Source organism: Anolis carolinensis, chromosome 1 (assembly GCF_035594765.1).
Source record: "Anolis carolinensis isolate JA03-04 chromosome 1, rAnoCar3.1.pri, whole genome shotgun sequence".
Lineage (NCBI taxonomy): Eukaryota > Metazoa > Chordata > Lepidosauria > Squamata > Dactyloidae > Anolis > Anolis carolinensis.
Window position 1 is genome coordinate 281,828,766 of NC_085841.1, and position 17,787 is coordinate 281,846,552.

Below are 17,787 nucleotides of genomic sequence, written 5' to 3' on the forward strand. Positions count from 1 at the left end.
GGCTGATAAAGGAAGCCAGAGAGGGTTTGACAGAGTGGGTAAAGGTGGTGGTTAATGCCTCCCTTCGGGAAGGCAAAATTGCAGCAAGCTTAAAGGAAGCTGTGATAAAACCACTGTTGAAAAAAACCATCACTGGACCCCACTGATTTGATCAACTTTTGGCCAGTTTCCAGTCTCCCCTTTCTGGGCAAAGTCTTGGAACATGTGGCTGCCTCGCAGCTCCAGGGGTTCTTGGGCGAAACTGACTATCTGGATTTGTCACAGTCTAGTTTCAGACTGGGTCATGGAACTGAGGCAGCCTTGGTCGCCTTGCAAGGATGGGTCTTGGAGATATTGTTTTGCAGTGGCTCCAATCCTTCCTGGAAAATCATACCCAGAAAGTGTTGTTAGGGGACTCCTGCTCAGCCCTGCAACCATTGTTCTGTGGTGTCTTGCAGGGTTCAATATTATCCCCCATGTTGTTTAACATCTACATGAAGCAGCTGGGTGAGATCATCTGAAGTCTTGGAGTTTGACGCCATCTGTACACAGATGACGTCCACCTCTACTACTCCTTTTCACCAAATGTTAACGAGGCTGTCCAGGTCATGGCCACTGTGACGGTTTGGATGAGGTTGAAGTTGAATCCAGTTGTAAGGCCGAACAGGGTATAGGTTTACAGCCTGTGCTGGATGGGGTCACACTCCCCTTGAAGGCACAGGTTTGCAGCTTGGAAGTCCTGCTGGACTCATAGCTGAGCCTGGAACCTCAGTTCGTGGCGGTGGCTAGGGGGACGTCTGCACAATTAAAGCTTTTGCACGGTTGTGCCTGTACCTTAGGAAGTCAGACTCAGCCATGGTGGTCCACACTGTCATTACATCTAGGATAGACTACTGCAACGTGCTGTACATGAAAGTGTCTTTGAAGTCTGTTCAGAAACAGACTGAACAGACTTTGAAGTCTGTTCAGTCTGTTTCCCCCTACGAACCCGCACAATCTCTTCGCTCATCGGGGGAGGCCCTTCTCTCGCTTCCACCACCCTCGCAGGCACGGTTGGTGGGGACGAGAGAGAGGGCCTTCTCTGTCGTGGCCCCCTAGCTTTGGAACTTGCTCTCTAGGGAGATTAGGCTGGCCCCCACCCTCCTCTCCTTCCAGAAAGCCTGAAAACCTGGCTTTTCCGGAAAGCCTTTGATGAGTGAATTCTGTTGGTTCAAGTTGTCTGCCTACATAATAATAGACCCACTGATTCGCCTTCTTATTGTCATTATTGTCATTTCTAGTACTTTAATGACTATGTCAATTACGTAACTACCCCCGATTTGACACATTCGCCCTTTGGCCTAGACTTGTGTTTTATATCTGTTTTTAACGCTTTTTCCTGCAATACTGTTTTTATGATGGTTTTACTGATATTGTTGATTTATTGTTGTAAATTTATGTGTTTTGATTTGTTTTTATATTGTGATGTTGGTCAAGGCCCCATGTGAGCCGCCCCGAGTCCCTACGGGGAGATGGGGCGGGATACAAGAATAAAATTATTATTATTATTATTATTATTATTATTATTATTATTATTATTATTATAAACTTCAAATAACCCAACGAGAGGTAGCCAGGTTAATAACTGGAGGGGGCATACAGGGAACACAGAACTCCCATGTTGCATCAGCTCTATTGGCTGCCAGTTAGCTACTGAGCACAATTCAAAGTGCTGACTTTGGCCTATAAAGCCCTAAACAGCCCCGGCCAGTTTATCTCTATGAACCACTGTGGAAATTAAGATCTTCCGGGAAGGCCCTGCTCTTGGTCCCGCCACCGTCACAAGTGCGATTGACGGGGACGAGGGCCTTCTTGGTGATTGTCCTTCAGCTATTTAACCCCCTACCTGGCGAGATTAGATCAGCCCCCTCGCTCCTGTCCTTCAGAAAGATGGTAAAGACTTGACTGTGGGACCAAGCGTTTGGGGCAGTGTAATGAGACAATAATAGGAAACCTACTCAGCTGACTGGAGCCAGCATGGTGTTCTGAGTTGGTTGGGTGGGATATAAATGTTTTAAAATAAATAAATAAAGCATCTTATTTTCACATAATACCAATTGTGCATCCCTTTAATTTCTGTTTACTAACAAATGGTTAATTAGAGAACTGAGAAAATAGAAGAGGTAGGGAGAAAATTTGTACACTGTTCTACAGATTTTCTTTGATGGTGGCACCAAGACCCCGGAAAACTAGTGAGCTCTTGCATCTCATTTGTTGACATGCTCTGAAAATATATATTTAGAACATGTGTTTAATGCATGCTCTTCAGCTGTTTAATCTGTTCTAATTTGCTATTATGTTTTGATGGCTATTTTTTTCTTTTAGATTTTTGTCATTTTTGTTCTTTTGTAATACAAAGGATGACTATTTACATGTAGCACTAAATTTGGAGTTGGTTCCTTACAGCAAAGATGAAAGTTTCCTGGAAGGAAAGTTTCATTTTGTCTGATTTGAGGATATTAAGAGTCATGCAGCCCCGACAGAACTCCACTATAGAGTGATTCTTAATAACTGCAGTTAATGCTTCTATTCAAGTGGTCTCATACTCGCTTTTATCAAATATGTGGTTTTCAGGCTCTCCTGGAAACAGTGAGGTTAAAGGGGTCGCCTTTCAGGCACCAGAACAAAGAGAGGTGGGCTTAAAATTAGATTTTTTTTATAAACTAACCCTCATGTGAGCTGACCTCTTTACTTAACAATATTAAAACTAAAAGAAATGAATGACCCACATTTATACTGATCTTTTTTTCAATTACTATACAAACCCTCCTCTTAACTCAGTGATCCTGCCTTCATAGCCCTAGAACTCTCCTCTCCAAACTCTGTGATTGTTTCTTTTAATCTTATTCATTATTGCTCAGCCCCTCCTTTTAATTAGTTCTTTCCTGGTTATGCTGATGAAGCAGCCGCGTTACTCGCTTTGATCCCCGCCTTTTATTCATACATAGCCCGAATCTCGTGAATAAGCTGAAAATGCATAAGTCTGTGTGTCTGGTTTTTGTGCTTTATTATGGCTTACTGTGGAGAAACAGTCCATTTGTAAAAAACGGACTTCATTTTTTGGACTTCATACACTGTACTTCAAAAACTAAAGGATTTTTTTAAAGCCCACATATTTCTGTTATATTTGTGTCTCAACATAAATTCCTAAGAAATATACTGTTAACATTTTTGGATTAGTAAGTAGTAGATCTGTGATGTTCTCATGCACTCATCTTCAAACTTCTACAGATATGCAACATCCCATTATATCACAAGCTTGTAATTCATAAAATATTATTTCATAACAAGCACCATTTTGATAATAAATGTCATCAGTTATGCTTCTGCTTAATGCACATAGGGCTTTCTGCCAAAGTGACATATAAGGTTTGGGGGTTTTTGGTTTTTAAAAAAATCCAATTTAATAATGTTTGAAAATGTCAGATGCCAGGTTCTGAAGTCATTTTAAATGGCTCTTGAATTAATTGTGGTGTGTTCTATGGTGTGTTTTCACATACACAATGGATTTTCTGCTTTTAATTTTCAACTAAGCAGTTTCCCATGATACCAAAATTTAGAGAACCATGGTTTGTTTAAAGAACCCTTTGAGAATAAGCTAGGCTGTGAAACTATGATTTGATCCTGGCTTGTTCCTACTAGCTGTAATTTAAAGAAATTACGGTTCCCTGGGTTTATTTTAAAATTCCAAGTGGAAGCTTTCAGACTTCTCTTAGGCATGGAAATGGAGGAAAAAGAGAGAAAGCAAATTAATGTAAGGCATTCTGTGGTTCATTCTTATGGCTAGAAATCATAGTTCCTATTGTATCTGAATCTAGCCACTGGAACGAATACATCTGTGCTGTCATTGGGTGAATTTTTAGTCTTTTGCAGAAATATATTGCTATTTTTAGAACTTGTATGAGAGAGATACATTCCTAACAGATATAATTAAAACAAAAATACTTTGACAAGTTCCATTTAAATTTTAAATTGTACATTTATTTTAATCATTAATAGATTTGCCTCAAGGCAGTTATTATTCATACTGTTTTGAAGTCATGTTTTAAAAGAAAGCCCCACCTCCTTCCTATCTCTATCCCCTCCCACCCACTTTTACAGTAGAAGATTAAACATTCTGGTGGATTTTCCTACCAAGAATGCTTGAACTGTTTTGCACATAGCAAAAAAGAATAATTATAATGGAATAATTACAAAGGTAACAGCCAGTGTGAAATAGTGGGTTTCGTATTGAGTGGGGGACTGCAGGAAACCAGGGTCAAATCCTGAGGTAATGTAGGACATCACATTCTCTCAGTCTAAGAGTGCATCTACTGGAATGAATGCAGTTTGACACCACTTTCTCTGTCATGGCTCAATACTATGAAATCATAGGAGTTGTAGTTTTACAATATCTTTAGCTTTCCCTGCCAAAGAGTGCTTATTGCATCACCAAACTATAGGTCCCAGGATTTCATTGCACCCTGAGAGAAAGGCAATGGCAACCCATTGAGGAAATTGTGCTGCAAAACAGGAGAGAGATAGATTTGCATTAGAATTGTCATAAGCTAGAAACAATTTGAAGATACATAACAAGAAAAGTTTAAACTGTGAATACAAAGTACTTAAATATTACGGTCAGCTTTTCCTCTGAGACCTTATATATATATGCACATCCATTGCAAATAGTCCAATACTTGTTTGCCACATATTGTAAATCTCAGACTGAAGATATTGCAATAGCTTTGTAAAAGCAGAGAGAAATGTAAGGCTCCCCCCCCCCCCCCGGCCCTCTATATTTACACAATTTGGATCAATGCAATGGTGTACAGCCTTGGCAGTTGCTACAGTATAATGCTAAATGTGAAATCCTCATTAAGTATACCTTCACCTTACTGTGATGACTTTGTTTGCCAGATAGCTCAGGGGTTTGTCTAGATTGCATTTGTTTGTTTGTTGTTTCAAACTAGAAATAGTGCACTCTTCTTATATAATACTGTTTTCTTTGTTCATAGCCCCTCACTGGCCTACAATGTTTCCAAGCCTGTTTAGGCTTAGAAGACCTCCCATGGGCCTTCTAGGAAGTCTGTCAGACTGCTGGGAATTTTGTTTTTTAAAAGGAGAGAATTCACCAGGAATGTACATGTCTTTGGGGGGGGGGGGGTCAAAACCCTGATAATTAATTCTGCCCATCCCATAACTTTTTCCTTCAGTACCCAAATTTCTTGCAATTCAATAACCTAAAACTTGAGAAATGGAGCTTAAAAGGGACTGACAAGTTGATCAAGGGAAGTGAATACAATGAATTATGCTAGGTACCAACAATTTTCAAACTCTCAATCTCTGCAGTATTTGGGGATTGAAATAATATTTTTGAAGGTACAGAATGCCTATTTGTGGGGGATCAATGCCCTGATTGTGTCCCCACCACGTAGCTATACCTTGGAACTCATGCACAAAAAAGAATTTTCACCAAAATGATCAGTCATTCCTAAATCATTTCTTTTCACACACATGCCATAGATGATTTTGTGTGGACAATGGGAACTAATTAGCATTTGTTTTGTGTGTGCAGCTATGATCAGAAACTACTTAAAGAACCACTATTTCTTCTTTGGTGTCTGTGTTTCCTAAATTCTGGTATCATGGGAAAAGCACAATGTTTTGGGTAGGAATTTTTTCCTCCTTGAGGGCATATCTCAATAACTGTTCTTTTCAATTAGTCCTCAATTTCATTTTATCTAGCACACTGTAAGTCCACACTGCATTATGGAAAAGTCATCTAGTTTTTATGATTTAAAAAATCCTCTCCCTTTTTATATATTTCTATACATTTTATGTTTAAAAATCTGTGGCAGTTTTATAGTGCATTTTTGATATGTACCGACACATGTCACTAACAGCACTAGCACATTTTTCTGTTGTATATGCCTTTCCTCTGGATACCATTTAATTTATCTATGAGTGCATCCACACTGTAGAATTAATGCAGTTTCACACCACTATCTGCCATGGAATGCTATACTATAGAAAGCCGAGACTTATAGTTTAGTTTTTAAAATCTTTCACAGAAAAGGCTAAAGATCTTGTAAAGCTATAAGCCTATGATTCTATAGCATTGAGCCATGGCAGTTAAAGTGGTGTCAAACTGAATTAATTCAATATTATAGATGCACCCAGTGGTGCAGTGGGTTAAACCGCTGAACAGCTGAACTTGCTGACCGAAAGGTCAGCGGTTCAAATCCAGGGAGCAGGGTGAGCTCCCACTGTTAGCCCCAGCTTCTGCCATCCTAGCAGTTCAAAAACATGCAAATGTAAGTAGATCATTAGGAACTGTTCCAGTGGGAAGGTAACAGCGCTCCATGCAGTCATGCTGGCCACATAACCTAGGAGGCATCTACGGACAATGCTGACTCTTCGGCTTAAAAATGAAAGCACCAACCCCCAGGGTCAAACATGACTAGACTTAATGTTAAGGGAAAACCTTTATCTTTACTATAGATGCACCTGAGTTATCTCACTAAAGTTCATAATACTGTAGTGAAACATGTAAATGATCTTTAGGGGGAAAGGGGTTTCCAAAACAGCCTGAGCAATGTGTGATTTTTAAAAAATGTCAACCAGTCTTGGAAATCCTAGATATGTGCCTATTGACCAAAGCACAAGTTTAAACGGCATCAAATTGATGAAATAGACTAGAGGAATATTACCTCCTTTTAGAAATGCCACAATTTACTATTCACCAAAAACATTATCTCAGCACATTTGTTCTATCTTCAGTAGGTTAATTTTTACCTTGTGTACAAATTACTAGAACTTATGCAGGAAGAAGTCTTCGTATACTACTCAGATTTGTCACAGTGATGTGTCACCCTGTGCCCCCATCATTATGTTTCTTTTCTCTTTTTGCTTGGAGTGATTCATTCAGTACTCTGCTAGATCTGGTTTTTGAAATGAATGAAGTTATATTTCTTTGTTATTTTGTGTCAGCCTTTCATTATTTGAAAAAGATACCATTGCATGCTACAACATTGTGAATCTTTGAGACACATGAGATAGAGATGTGAACCTACAATGTAACGGTTTACTTTACTAATTTGGTATGTTAAATTCCAGACCTAAAGCTAATATCACTTTCAAGCCAATCATAGCCTTTTTTTTTTTACTTGCCAGGGCATATAAAATCCTAAAGACATATTTACAAGATCATTCTTTAAGTGTGGAATAGTGCTGGAATACATCACTAAAAACAAAGTACACGAAAGGTGCAAACAGACAGAGTGAGGTAACAAAATGGCACTGTATTGTGTAATTGAAAAGTACTGTATCCGCAAAGTGTTCTAAAGTGAAGTGCCTTAAAGTGAGATACACCTGTGTAACACTGTATCCCTGTGTTTGCTTTTAATTTTAAGAGAGCTAATATTTGTCCTAGACTTTTCAAAATCATTTTTTATTTTTTTGTAGTATTCAAATGCTGCCCAAACTCATTAACTAACTTGCAATATAATTAGCAGCTTGGACACTTAAGATGGGCTAAAGGGTTTATTGTTTCAAGAGAAGTGGCAGAGTATTAAAATAATTTTACAGACTTTACTTGAAATTCTTATTTGAACTTCCTTGCCTCCTAAGAAATATCTATGGACCAAAGATGGGAAAGGTAAACATTGGGCAGAGATATCTAATCGCCTAACAGTAGAACTTAAATTTCAATTTCAAAATACCGTATCTAATGCACATTTTTCCCCATTTAAGGGGCTATAAAAAGAAAGCACACTTTAGATTCAATGGTGCCTTAGATTCAATGAAGGTCAGTATTGATATTTTTGCATGCTGAGATCTAGATCAGTGTGGGAGTGAGTAGATAGATAAAGTAAAAGCATACACATTTCAAATAGTAGTCAGAAATTAATATGTTCAGAATTATAATACAAAAAACATATCCAGAAGCCAGATCTGGCCATAGTGGTCCATGCTTTGGTTACATCCTACTTAGACTATTGTAACGTGCTCTACATGGGGGCTGCCCCTGAAAAGTGCTTCGAAACTTCAACTAGTTCAAAGATCTGCAGCCAGATTACTTACAGGCGCTGGACACAGTGAACATACTACCCCACTTTTGCAACACCTTCACTGGCTGCCAGTTTGTTTCCAAGCCTGATTCAAGGTGCTGGTTCTAACCTTTTAAAGCCCTAAACAGTTCAGGTCCAACTTACCTATCTGACCGCATATTTTCACACCAGCCTGCCCAAACCTTAAGGTCATCAGGGGAGGCCCTACTCTTGCTTCCGCCACTGTCCCAAATACAGTTGGTAGCAGCAAGGGGAAAGGGCCTTCTCGGTGGCCGCCAGAGGCTTTGGAGTATCCCCCCTCCCAGAGAAATCAAAATGGCAACCTCCTTAACATTAAAACATTAGCTGAAGACCTTCTTATTTAAACAAGCATTTGGAGAATAAATCTAGGCTGACAAAAAGGTTAATCTCATTGGATGATGTGAAGGGCAATAAGCAATAAGTGCAGTAAGTTCTGACAAGACACCACAATAATGTTTACTGGTTTTGAAAGGTTTATGTTTGTTTTATTGATTGCTTATTATGTTTTGTATTTGTATTTTGATTGCTGCAGATTTTGTATTGTATTTCACTGTATTTTATATGTTGGAAACCGCTCCCTTTGTAAGGGAGAAAGGCGGGATATAAATAAAGATCATTATTATTATTTATATTATCTGCAACTGCCTTTGTTTTTAGGGAAAGGACAGAATTTTTTCTCTCTCTTTGCTGCATGAGAAAAGTGTTCCTGCAGTTCATTTGCTCATTTGTCATTGTGGTTGTAAATTAAGGTCTGCTGTTTTGCTTGCTCTTTAGAATATCCTTTAATTTAATGTATTTGTTATTATTTCCTTTTGTATGTCCACTCCCTCCTCACCTTTTTTTAAAGCTTTTCCAACAGACATCAGTAGGTGGTGGCAATAAGACTGTTTTGCCCTGCATCACCAAAAATCCCAACCCTTGTTTCCGTAGAAATTGGGGGCTCAAGGTGGCTCAAGCAGATAGTCAGACTAACTCATATGCCTATTTTTGTGGATAAAATGGGATCCTGGTAAAGGGGATACAAAGTGAGATCTAAGCAAATATAAATTTAAATGTCTGCCATTGGGCCCATAGAATAAGAAATAAAGAATAGCAGCTGAACTTGGAAAAGTATATTGGAAGAGGCTATGTTCTGAATCAGACCATTGGCCCATCCATTCAAGTGTTGAGATTGTAGCTAACCTGGGTCTAGTCCCAAGATCCTTCCCAGTCTTGGAATGGAAATTTATGCAGTAGGTTTGCTCTTTTGCGAAGTAATGAACACTTACCATCATTATCATAATTTTAAAAATGAGTGTGATTTTAAGCTGTCATAGATTCCAGTACTACAGTCTTGATGAAGCGATTATTTCTGAATCCTGAATTATAACAACCTGCTAGTCACAAGAGCACTGATGTTAAACCTTAATATCTTATGGCTCCCTTAAAACATTTTATATAAATACAGAGAGAAAGGATTTTCTTTTGTGTGCGTTTTAAATAAATGGTTCTTGTTTTTTTATTTATGGATTCAACCTTTACAATAGTTTTTGTCTTACCAACATGCTCTTTCCACTCACTTCATTAAATGGAGAAAGGGCACAGATGCATGCAAATGTGTGAAAAAGCTCTGTGTTTTATTGAAAGGCTTTTCTTTATTTTGCAAAAAGGTCACCAGTTCCCTTTTCAGTTCATTCAGTTCAGGACATTCTCTGTTATTACATTCCCAAATGTAAAACTGAAATAGATACTCTCAAGCCATATTTACAGGGCAGTCCTATAATTGAACAATCCCGAGAATGCATATTTAATGCACTGTCCTGTAATTTTTGTTCTGCAGATGGAATCACCTCTCTCCCTAGTAATCATTGGTGTTTGTGCCTTTTACTTTGAGTGCTGATGAAAATAAAAAAGGCTTTCATTACTGTTATTACTTGAGAGTGTTTCTTTTTGAGATGGAGTCGAGATACGAGCAGGCTGTGGAAAGAATATAGTTCAAAAATGTGTCCCCAAGCTATTTGTTCAATGTACTTAAAGGGGGGGGGGGGCTTTAGAGGTCTCTGTGTGCAATGTAAGTTTTTTAAATGTACATTTTAAGAAAGCTATACAGGTTTCTGTAGCCACACAAACTAGCAAATATAAATAGACTTCAATCACTGTGAATGGGTTTGTGATACCTTGTGATGTGGTTGCTGCTGAGTTCATTATATTCTTTGGCAAGCTATGTACTTCTGATGTAATTTCCATGTTAGCTTTGTGGTGTGGTTGATAAGATGCCAGATACACACATTGTTACTAAAACCATTTAAATATTATTCAATTGAACATCACAAAAACACCTAGTCTTCAAAGCTAATAGAATTATTTATAATACATATACATTACTGCTAAAAGCTATTGTTGACTCTAGTGTAGGTGTTCGTGTATTTGCGTGTGATAGAGAGTGAGTATATGTGGGTCCAATGGAGAATAACAAAGGATTGTCTTCCAATCAAGTTTTTGGAAGATTGTAAAACAATCAAATCCTCTGTGAAAAATTCTAAGCAGGTGGTTTGGTGATGTGTAGACTGGAAAAGGAACAGTTAAGAAGCAATTATATAGGAATCTTTAGTTATCAGAGAAGCTGTCACATGGAAGATGAAAAAGACTGTCTTCTCCTTTGCTCCATGTTACTATTTAGAAGAAGACTGTTTTGAAGACACAGTCGTGGGCAAACAATAGTATGTGCTCTTTGACAGTATAGCCAGATGGCTTCTCTCTGTAAGCAAAACATGGATGGCCATTGGGTGCTATAGCAACAGATTGCCTTCATGGAAAGAAGGCTTACTATGAGTTCGGTGTCACTGATGCGATTCTTCCAAGTGTTGGTGCCACTGATGTGATTTTTCAGGTGTGGCTCTATCAATTGTATAAGAAAATGCTTCTTGGAGCTGGGAAGTGCCCTCTACTTTTGAATAAGTCTCTGTTCTAATAAGCAACCACATAAGGTCATTGTTGGGGAATAGGCATTATGGTTATTGTTAATTTCACACCTTTCCATCGCCTAACTAGAAAACAGAATTTTTAATTGTGGTAGGCTTTGGTGACAAAAGGATCTTATCTCAGTAGCAGAGTGCATGTTTGATGTATATTATAGACCATGCCTGCAGTCCCTATAGTAAAAGATATCCAGCTATTAGGCTGAACTGTCTTGAGGAGCCCCTTGTGGGCCCACCTACCAAATGAGTCCAGGTAGGGGTGAATGAACTCTGTGGCACTCACAGATGCACGGGCCCAATAGCCCTAAAATTTACTAATGGCACTTAACATGACTTTCTCTCACATAAAAAAGTTGTGAGGTTCTCTTGAGCTTCCCTGCACTTTGTGGCATGTGAACAGTTGGATTGGTTCCTATTCAGATATGGTCATGGCTGTTCACAAGGCCATCTCTCTTTCCCCAGGCTCAGGCACCTCAGGGAAATGGCACTTACCATCCTCCTTATGTGCTTGGCTGCTGGTGATCATAATTGGTCACATTTACTGATGCTGGATGTAGTGCCGGACTGATCAGAGAAAGGAGAGGGAAATGAGAAGGGGTACTTCCCTCTTCCCTTTCCCACATCATTCTGGCACTCCAACCACATAGTGTGGACACCTGCCAGGCGCTGAATCACTTAGTGACTGGCCATGTAGACTGCCGTACCATTCGTCCGAGTTACCCCACTGATATATGTGGCCTGTGTAGATAGGTCCCTAGTCAGACTGGGAAGTTCTGGATATGTAGTGCAAAAACGTTACGTTTCCAATGCATAGAATAAACTGATATGGGATAGAAAAGGCATCAGAGTGAAATGGTATAAAGCAGATTCATGTAAAAAAAAAGTGACAACAAGCCTGGTTCTGTGGAAAAAGAAAGTTGGCAGGTGAGTGAACTGTGCCAAAACAAGCAGAAGGGGAAAGAGTTTATGATTAACAACTGGTGGGCCAGATGGCAGTCTTTTATATCTCGATTTAGTCTGGAGTGCTGCTAGTTGCTGCCACTATATCTATTTATGGAAGCAGCTAGGGTGGATTAATCATTAGACTAATAATTAGGCTAAGTATGCTGTAGAGCAGGTTAACACCTGTATGTGAAGGAGTAACATTGTTTTCTTTTTTAGTTATTCATAACCCAGATTATGCTAACTACTTTGTTATAAACTAACAGTGGCCACAGTCCCAATTGTGAGATTTTTTTGTAGTCTTATACAGCCATTTTATCTTATACAAAAAAGAATCTTGTGGTTTCAATAATAACGTAACTACGCTTATGAAAATGGTTATTTGAATTCAGTTACTTATTCTCACATATAGCATCCCAATGCAGTCCCACAGTTAGTATAATACCCTTCTCAAATGCCTTAAAATCAGAAAACAGCAAAAATACCTATTATGTGTGTGATGTACCCTGTTTCCCCGAAAATAAGACATCCTCAGAAAATAAGACCTAGTAGAGGTTTTGCTGAATTACTAAATATAAGGCCTCCCCCAAAAGTAAGACCTAGCAAAAGTTTTTGTTTAGAAGCATGCCTGGCGTCTGCCAAACAGAACACCACAGCATGCAGAATTGGTAAATGTACATACCAGTTGTACATGGAAATAATGGTAGTAACAGGAAATTCTTGATAGGATTCACAGTTTGTCTGGTTATGTTGGTTTGTGATGACAACTACTGTATAGTATATAATATATGTTCATTTTTTTTGTTTAACAATAAATGTGAATTCTTCTTCATGGAAAAATAAGACATCCCCTGAAAATAAGACCTAGCACATCTTTGGGAGCAAAAATTAATATAAGACACTGTCATATTTTCGGGGAAACACACGGTATGTTCTGAAAAAAAAGTCATATGCATATCTGAGCAAAAAAAATACCAAAGATATCTGGGTGGTGTTTTGGAATAGAGAAGAATGGACACATGGATACAATTCAGGTACAGGCTAGTACCTATATTCCTGTGTGCATAGAAACTTCAAGTTCTTTCATCCAGAGTGCTTCTTGGATATTTATTTCAAAGGTCCTTGGCAGTTTTTGTTACTGTATGTTTTGTACCATTGTATTGTATTTCTTATTTTAAAATATTCTACCTTCTATAAATAGAGAGCTCAGAAATAATTTCAGGTTGTTCGACAAATAGAATTGTGTTTTTTACTAGGAGAGATGCTCCAACAAGTGCATATGTGTTGTTCAGCATATTTTCTAAACCAGTGTTTCTCAAACTGTGCTCCTCCAAGTGTTTTGGACTTCAACTTCTAGAAATCCCAGCCATCTTACAAACTGTTAGGAATTGTGGGAGCTGAAGTCCAAAACACCTGGAAGAGCACAGTTTGAGAAACTCTGCTCGTAACATGCATTGAAATGGAGGTTTAGATTGAGTGTCGTGCTCTCTTGGTTATATTTTCTTTCTTCCCTAACTTTTCTCTAAATTCGTAACTTCTTTTAACTGTCTCAAACACAATATAATGGTCTCTTCACTGAGAAAACAGTTATTCCTTCTCAACATTCTGTCAGGTTTTATTAGTTGACTCAGAAGACAGCAGCTTCAGTCTGTCTATCACATTACAGTTTGCCAACAAAGATTCAAATAATAGCATCAGACCTTGATGAAATATTGTTTGTTTATTGGGGAAAGGCTACTGAGGTCTAGTAGTTTGAGCTTTGAACCAGTACTTTGGAAGACTTGAGTTCAACACCTTGCTCAGGCATGGAAACCCCTAGATTTTCAGGCCAGGGGCCTCAGATTTAAAACCATAGAATGACAAACCTCCTTTGCATGAATTGTTCCAAGAATATCCTATAATAGTATTGCCATAAGTCAGAATCAATCTGAAGGCACATAACACAATAGGAAGTTGATTGATTTGATGGCACTGGTTCATATATTACAGCTACAGTTTAAGAGTGCATCTCAAGGACCTTAATATACTAGGCCAGTGGTTCTTGACCTGTGCGTCCCCAGGTGTCTTGGCCTACAACTATCAGAAATCCCAGCTGGTTTACCAGCTTTTAGGATTTCTGGGAATTGAAGGCCAAAACATCTGGGGACTCACAGATTGAGAACCAGTGTACTAGACATTAGTATTAAAGGGTTGTCATAAAGGTGGCCTGCACAACTGGGAGTAGCGGGATGGGGTGGGGGGACAAGGATTTAGTGTGCTCCACAGAAGCTCTGAGCCTAAGCCTTAGAGGGGACGTCTCATGTAGCATTGCAGCAGAGCAGCAATCAGAATCTGCAATTCCCTACTCCGAGTGTTTTACTGCTACAAGTTTCTTTTCTGTATGCACCAGTTACCAAACTATCACAAATAATTATCTAAAAACATAGCTGGATTGTTAATTTGCCACTTAAGAGTTTCTTCTAAGAGAGAAAAAGTGGCGTATAAAATAAATAAATAAATAAATAAATAAATAAATAAATACTGTATTTAGGATAGAACAAATCACTCATCCTCCATTAGTCTTGTGATGGATATTTTCTAGAGCCAGAAAAGAGAAGGATCCATGCATTCACCAGTCCACCTATATGGAAATTTGCAGACGTGCAACTAGACGTTCCTAGTTGCCTGAAGAGCTATTAAAATGACTAAGCAAACTGCTAAATATTTTGGACTTAATGCTATAAGTTAAATACTAGTAACACAAGTTGGCTGTAGTTCATAATGGTGGTAATAACAGAAGCTTAGGTCATTGATCTGAGACAGAATGTAATGGAGAAGACTGTCCCTTCACTTTGTCACTCAGAAGAACTTGCAGAATTGACATAGGTTTTCCATGACATTGTCTTCTGTAACACTACAATTTTTCCAATGTTTATAAGGATGCAGTATTTTATTTTGCTACAATTTTCTATGACCTGTCATTCTGTGCCATAGTAAAATGCAGACCTTGAGTATAAATTGAAGTGAATCATTCTATTACTGTAAAAGATGGCATTTCAGAACAACCTTTTTGCCCAGCTAAGCATCAATTTTTGAAGAATAACCTTTGGCAACCACAGCGCCCTATGGGGAAGTAATTTTTCATAAGAATCAATCCTGTAATCATCATTTATATAATTAATATACCAAATTATAGCTTTTCTGTATTAAATCTCTTCCCTATGACAAAAAAGTTGCTTAATGTTTCATCCTTCTTTCTTTCGGTCACTGTAGCCGACTGTGTAGGCCCAGTATGATCTTGGCTTAGATTTGTTTCAGTTGATCAGTCTGTTTCATTGTGCTTGTGTGTACATGACCTTGAAGAAGCATTTTCTGCAGTGAATTTGCATTGCCACACAAATGTGGAAAACAAGCTATTATTTCATAATTTTACAGTATTTCTTCTTCTTTCCTTCAAAGGACACCATGGTTTAATGGATGGGGCTTTAACTTACCCAGAGGTCAATCTTTGTTGGATAAATGGAATCTTATTCCTGAAGGCATTGACATATTAATGACCCATGGACCTCCTCTTGGTAAGTAACACTACAAACAGATTAAGTTCAGGTATCTTAAGCAGAGAGTGCTCCTGTTTTAGTTTGGTTATTAAGGAGCAGTTGGAGCTATATATACCCTAAGAGTTTGCAAGATAAAGACGAGTTGCTCACCTGACTACAATGTGCAATTGGATCTTCAACTAGAGTCATTAAACACTTTGCAGTAAAACTTGTTTCAGGCATCCTATATTTCTGCGGTTCAGCAGTAACAACCCTTTGGAAACTAATTAGGATTCTGGTTTGACTATAGGCTTGCAGAAACATAAATCAGTTTAGCAGAAGTTGTTTTTTTTACTTAAGGTTTTGAATCTTTGCACTGAACATTATGTGTAACATATGGACTGTAGTGTGACCCATGTCAACCAGAGGTGTCACAGATGTGGTCTTTGTACCTACCAGGGTTGGGGAAGCCACAGGCTTCCTGATAATGTTTAATTACAACTCCTGTAATTCTTCGCCATTGGCCAGGTTGGCTGGACTTGTGGGAATTAGATTCTATTCAGCCTGGGGAGGCCATTGGGTCCCTTGTATTCCTTTATGCATTCCAGCATTTGCATTGGAGTTGACTTTCTCTGATTTGCTTCTGCATTCCTGTTACAACATTTACATGTTCATCACCAGGTAGGTGAGGCCAAATGTGCAGGCTCTTCCAGTTTGCTTTTCATGGTAACAATGAGGCTAGGACCCATAGTACTGTTTTTGTTTTCTGGGAATGAATTAACAGAAAACATGTTTCTCTCCCCATCCATTCCGGTACTAGAGCTGTAAGATATGATATACACTTGTGCAACATGTTTCTTCTCTCCCAACAAAAATTGTTGAAAATTCCTCCTCTTGTCAATCTGCGCCAGGCCTATTATTCATCTTCCGAACAAGGCACAGTTGGGACTGCCGCCACTATTTTAAGGTCTTTTTTTCCCCTCCATTTGGTTCTCTTCCCCATTTCTCTTCTCCAGGCAGCAAGGCACTCCCCTATATTCCTCTCTATCATTGTTTTATTTTCCAATGTTGTTTTCCATCAGGAAGAGGCAACAGCAAGCCTCCAACATCTGAAGGATGCTCACGGCTGGCTGAAATTTGGTCAGGGACTTCTTACTTTGATACAAGGTTTTAATTATGTCTTAAAATACAATGGATGGAATGCTTTCTAACTTTATGCTTGCCTTCACTTAATATTCGAATACATTAATAGCAGGATGTTTCAGAAGTCTTACCAGGATATTGGATTCAATTTGTTTTTTTTTAAATTTGGATTGTGAATCACATTGCTGCATATAATTACCAAATTATGTCTTATCCCCCACATACCAGACCTTAACCTGTGTGGCTGAAAATTATGCTACAATTTCTTCTTTTTAACTTTGTACTTTACATAAGAAATGAATGACATGAAGCAGCTGAATGAATATCCCACTGTGCTGAAATAGCATTGGCCAAATTTGTTCCTGGTGTAACGTCTTTGAAGTTGATTAAATAACACCAAGGATGAATGTCCTGCTTCCATTCGTATTTGATTTAGCTCTTCCCCCACTCAGATCCTTCCACCCTTCTGATCTTTATGCATGCAATATTCCAGACCACAGAGTTCTGTAATAATTGATGTCAGGTTTTATGGATTTTCTGCATTATATGTAGAACTTAGTGGCTTTTCTTTAAAAGTATTCAATTAATACTAACTCAGTAAGAATAATTTCATAGTTGCCCTAAATTCCTTCCTTAGCGGCCAGAACTCAGGAATAATGGTATTTTGGCAGACCTTGTTTCTATGGAAGCCATGGACTTGATTCAAGAGCTCCAATGAGAGTGTAAAGTCCCATGAAAAGACTTCTCCGTAATGTTCTGCATATAATCCCAAAATATATGTACAAAGCATAAAGACAGGAGAAAATCTCCTTCATCCCATATATTCAGTATAAAAATAAAGCTTTGCAAGGTATACACAAAATTTATGGAAAGTGGGAATCCTCTTTATCTTCACTATCAAGGAACATATTTTACACACAATTTCACATGCTGACTGTTCCTCAAGACCGAGGAGAAAGGGGACATATTTTAATTCTTTATTGTGTTTACCTTGTGAGATTTACACTACTTGTATTTTGACAATTTAGTATAGATGAGGCACTAGACTAATGCTGTCCCAAGTGTGGAGAAAGTAACTATTACAAGCAATCTTACTTGACCAATCTCCAAAGGCAATTATGGAAAGACCAAGGGAGAGGGAGG

The 17,787-nt window shown here is 38.4% G+C and overlaps 1 protein-coding gene across 4 annotated transcripts in view; it reads left to right on the forward strand.

Annotated features, from left to right (window-relative positions):
* mpped2 (metallophosphoesterase domain containing 2) overlaps positions 1-17,787 on the forward strand; it is a 177,615-nt gene that overhangs the window by 150,051 nt on the left and 9,777 nt on the right. For all 4 annotated transcript variants that reach the window (XM_008106423.3, XM_062980229.1, XM_016992821.2 and 1 more), the window contains exon 5: positions 15,425-15,540. In XM_008106423.3, the coding sequence (XP_008104630.1) occupies positions 15,425-15,540 (116 nt within the window). The remainder of the gene's footprint in view (positions 1-15,424; positions 15,541-17,787) is intronic.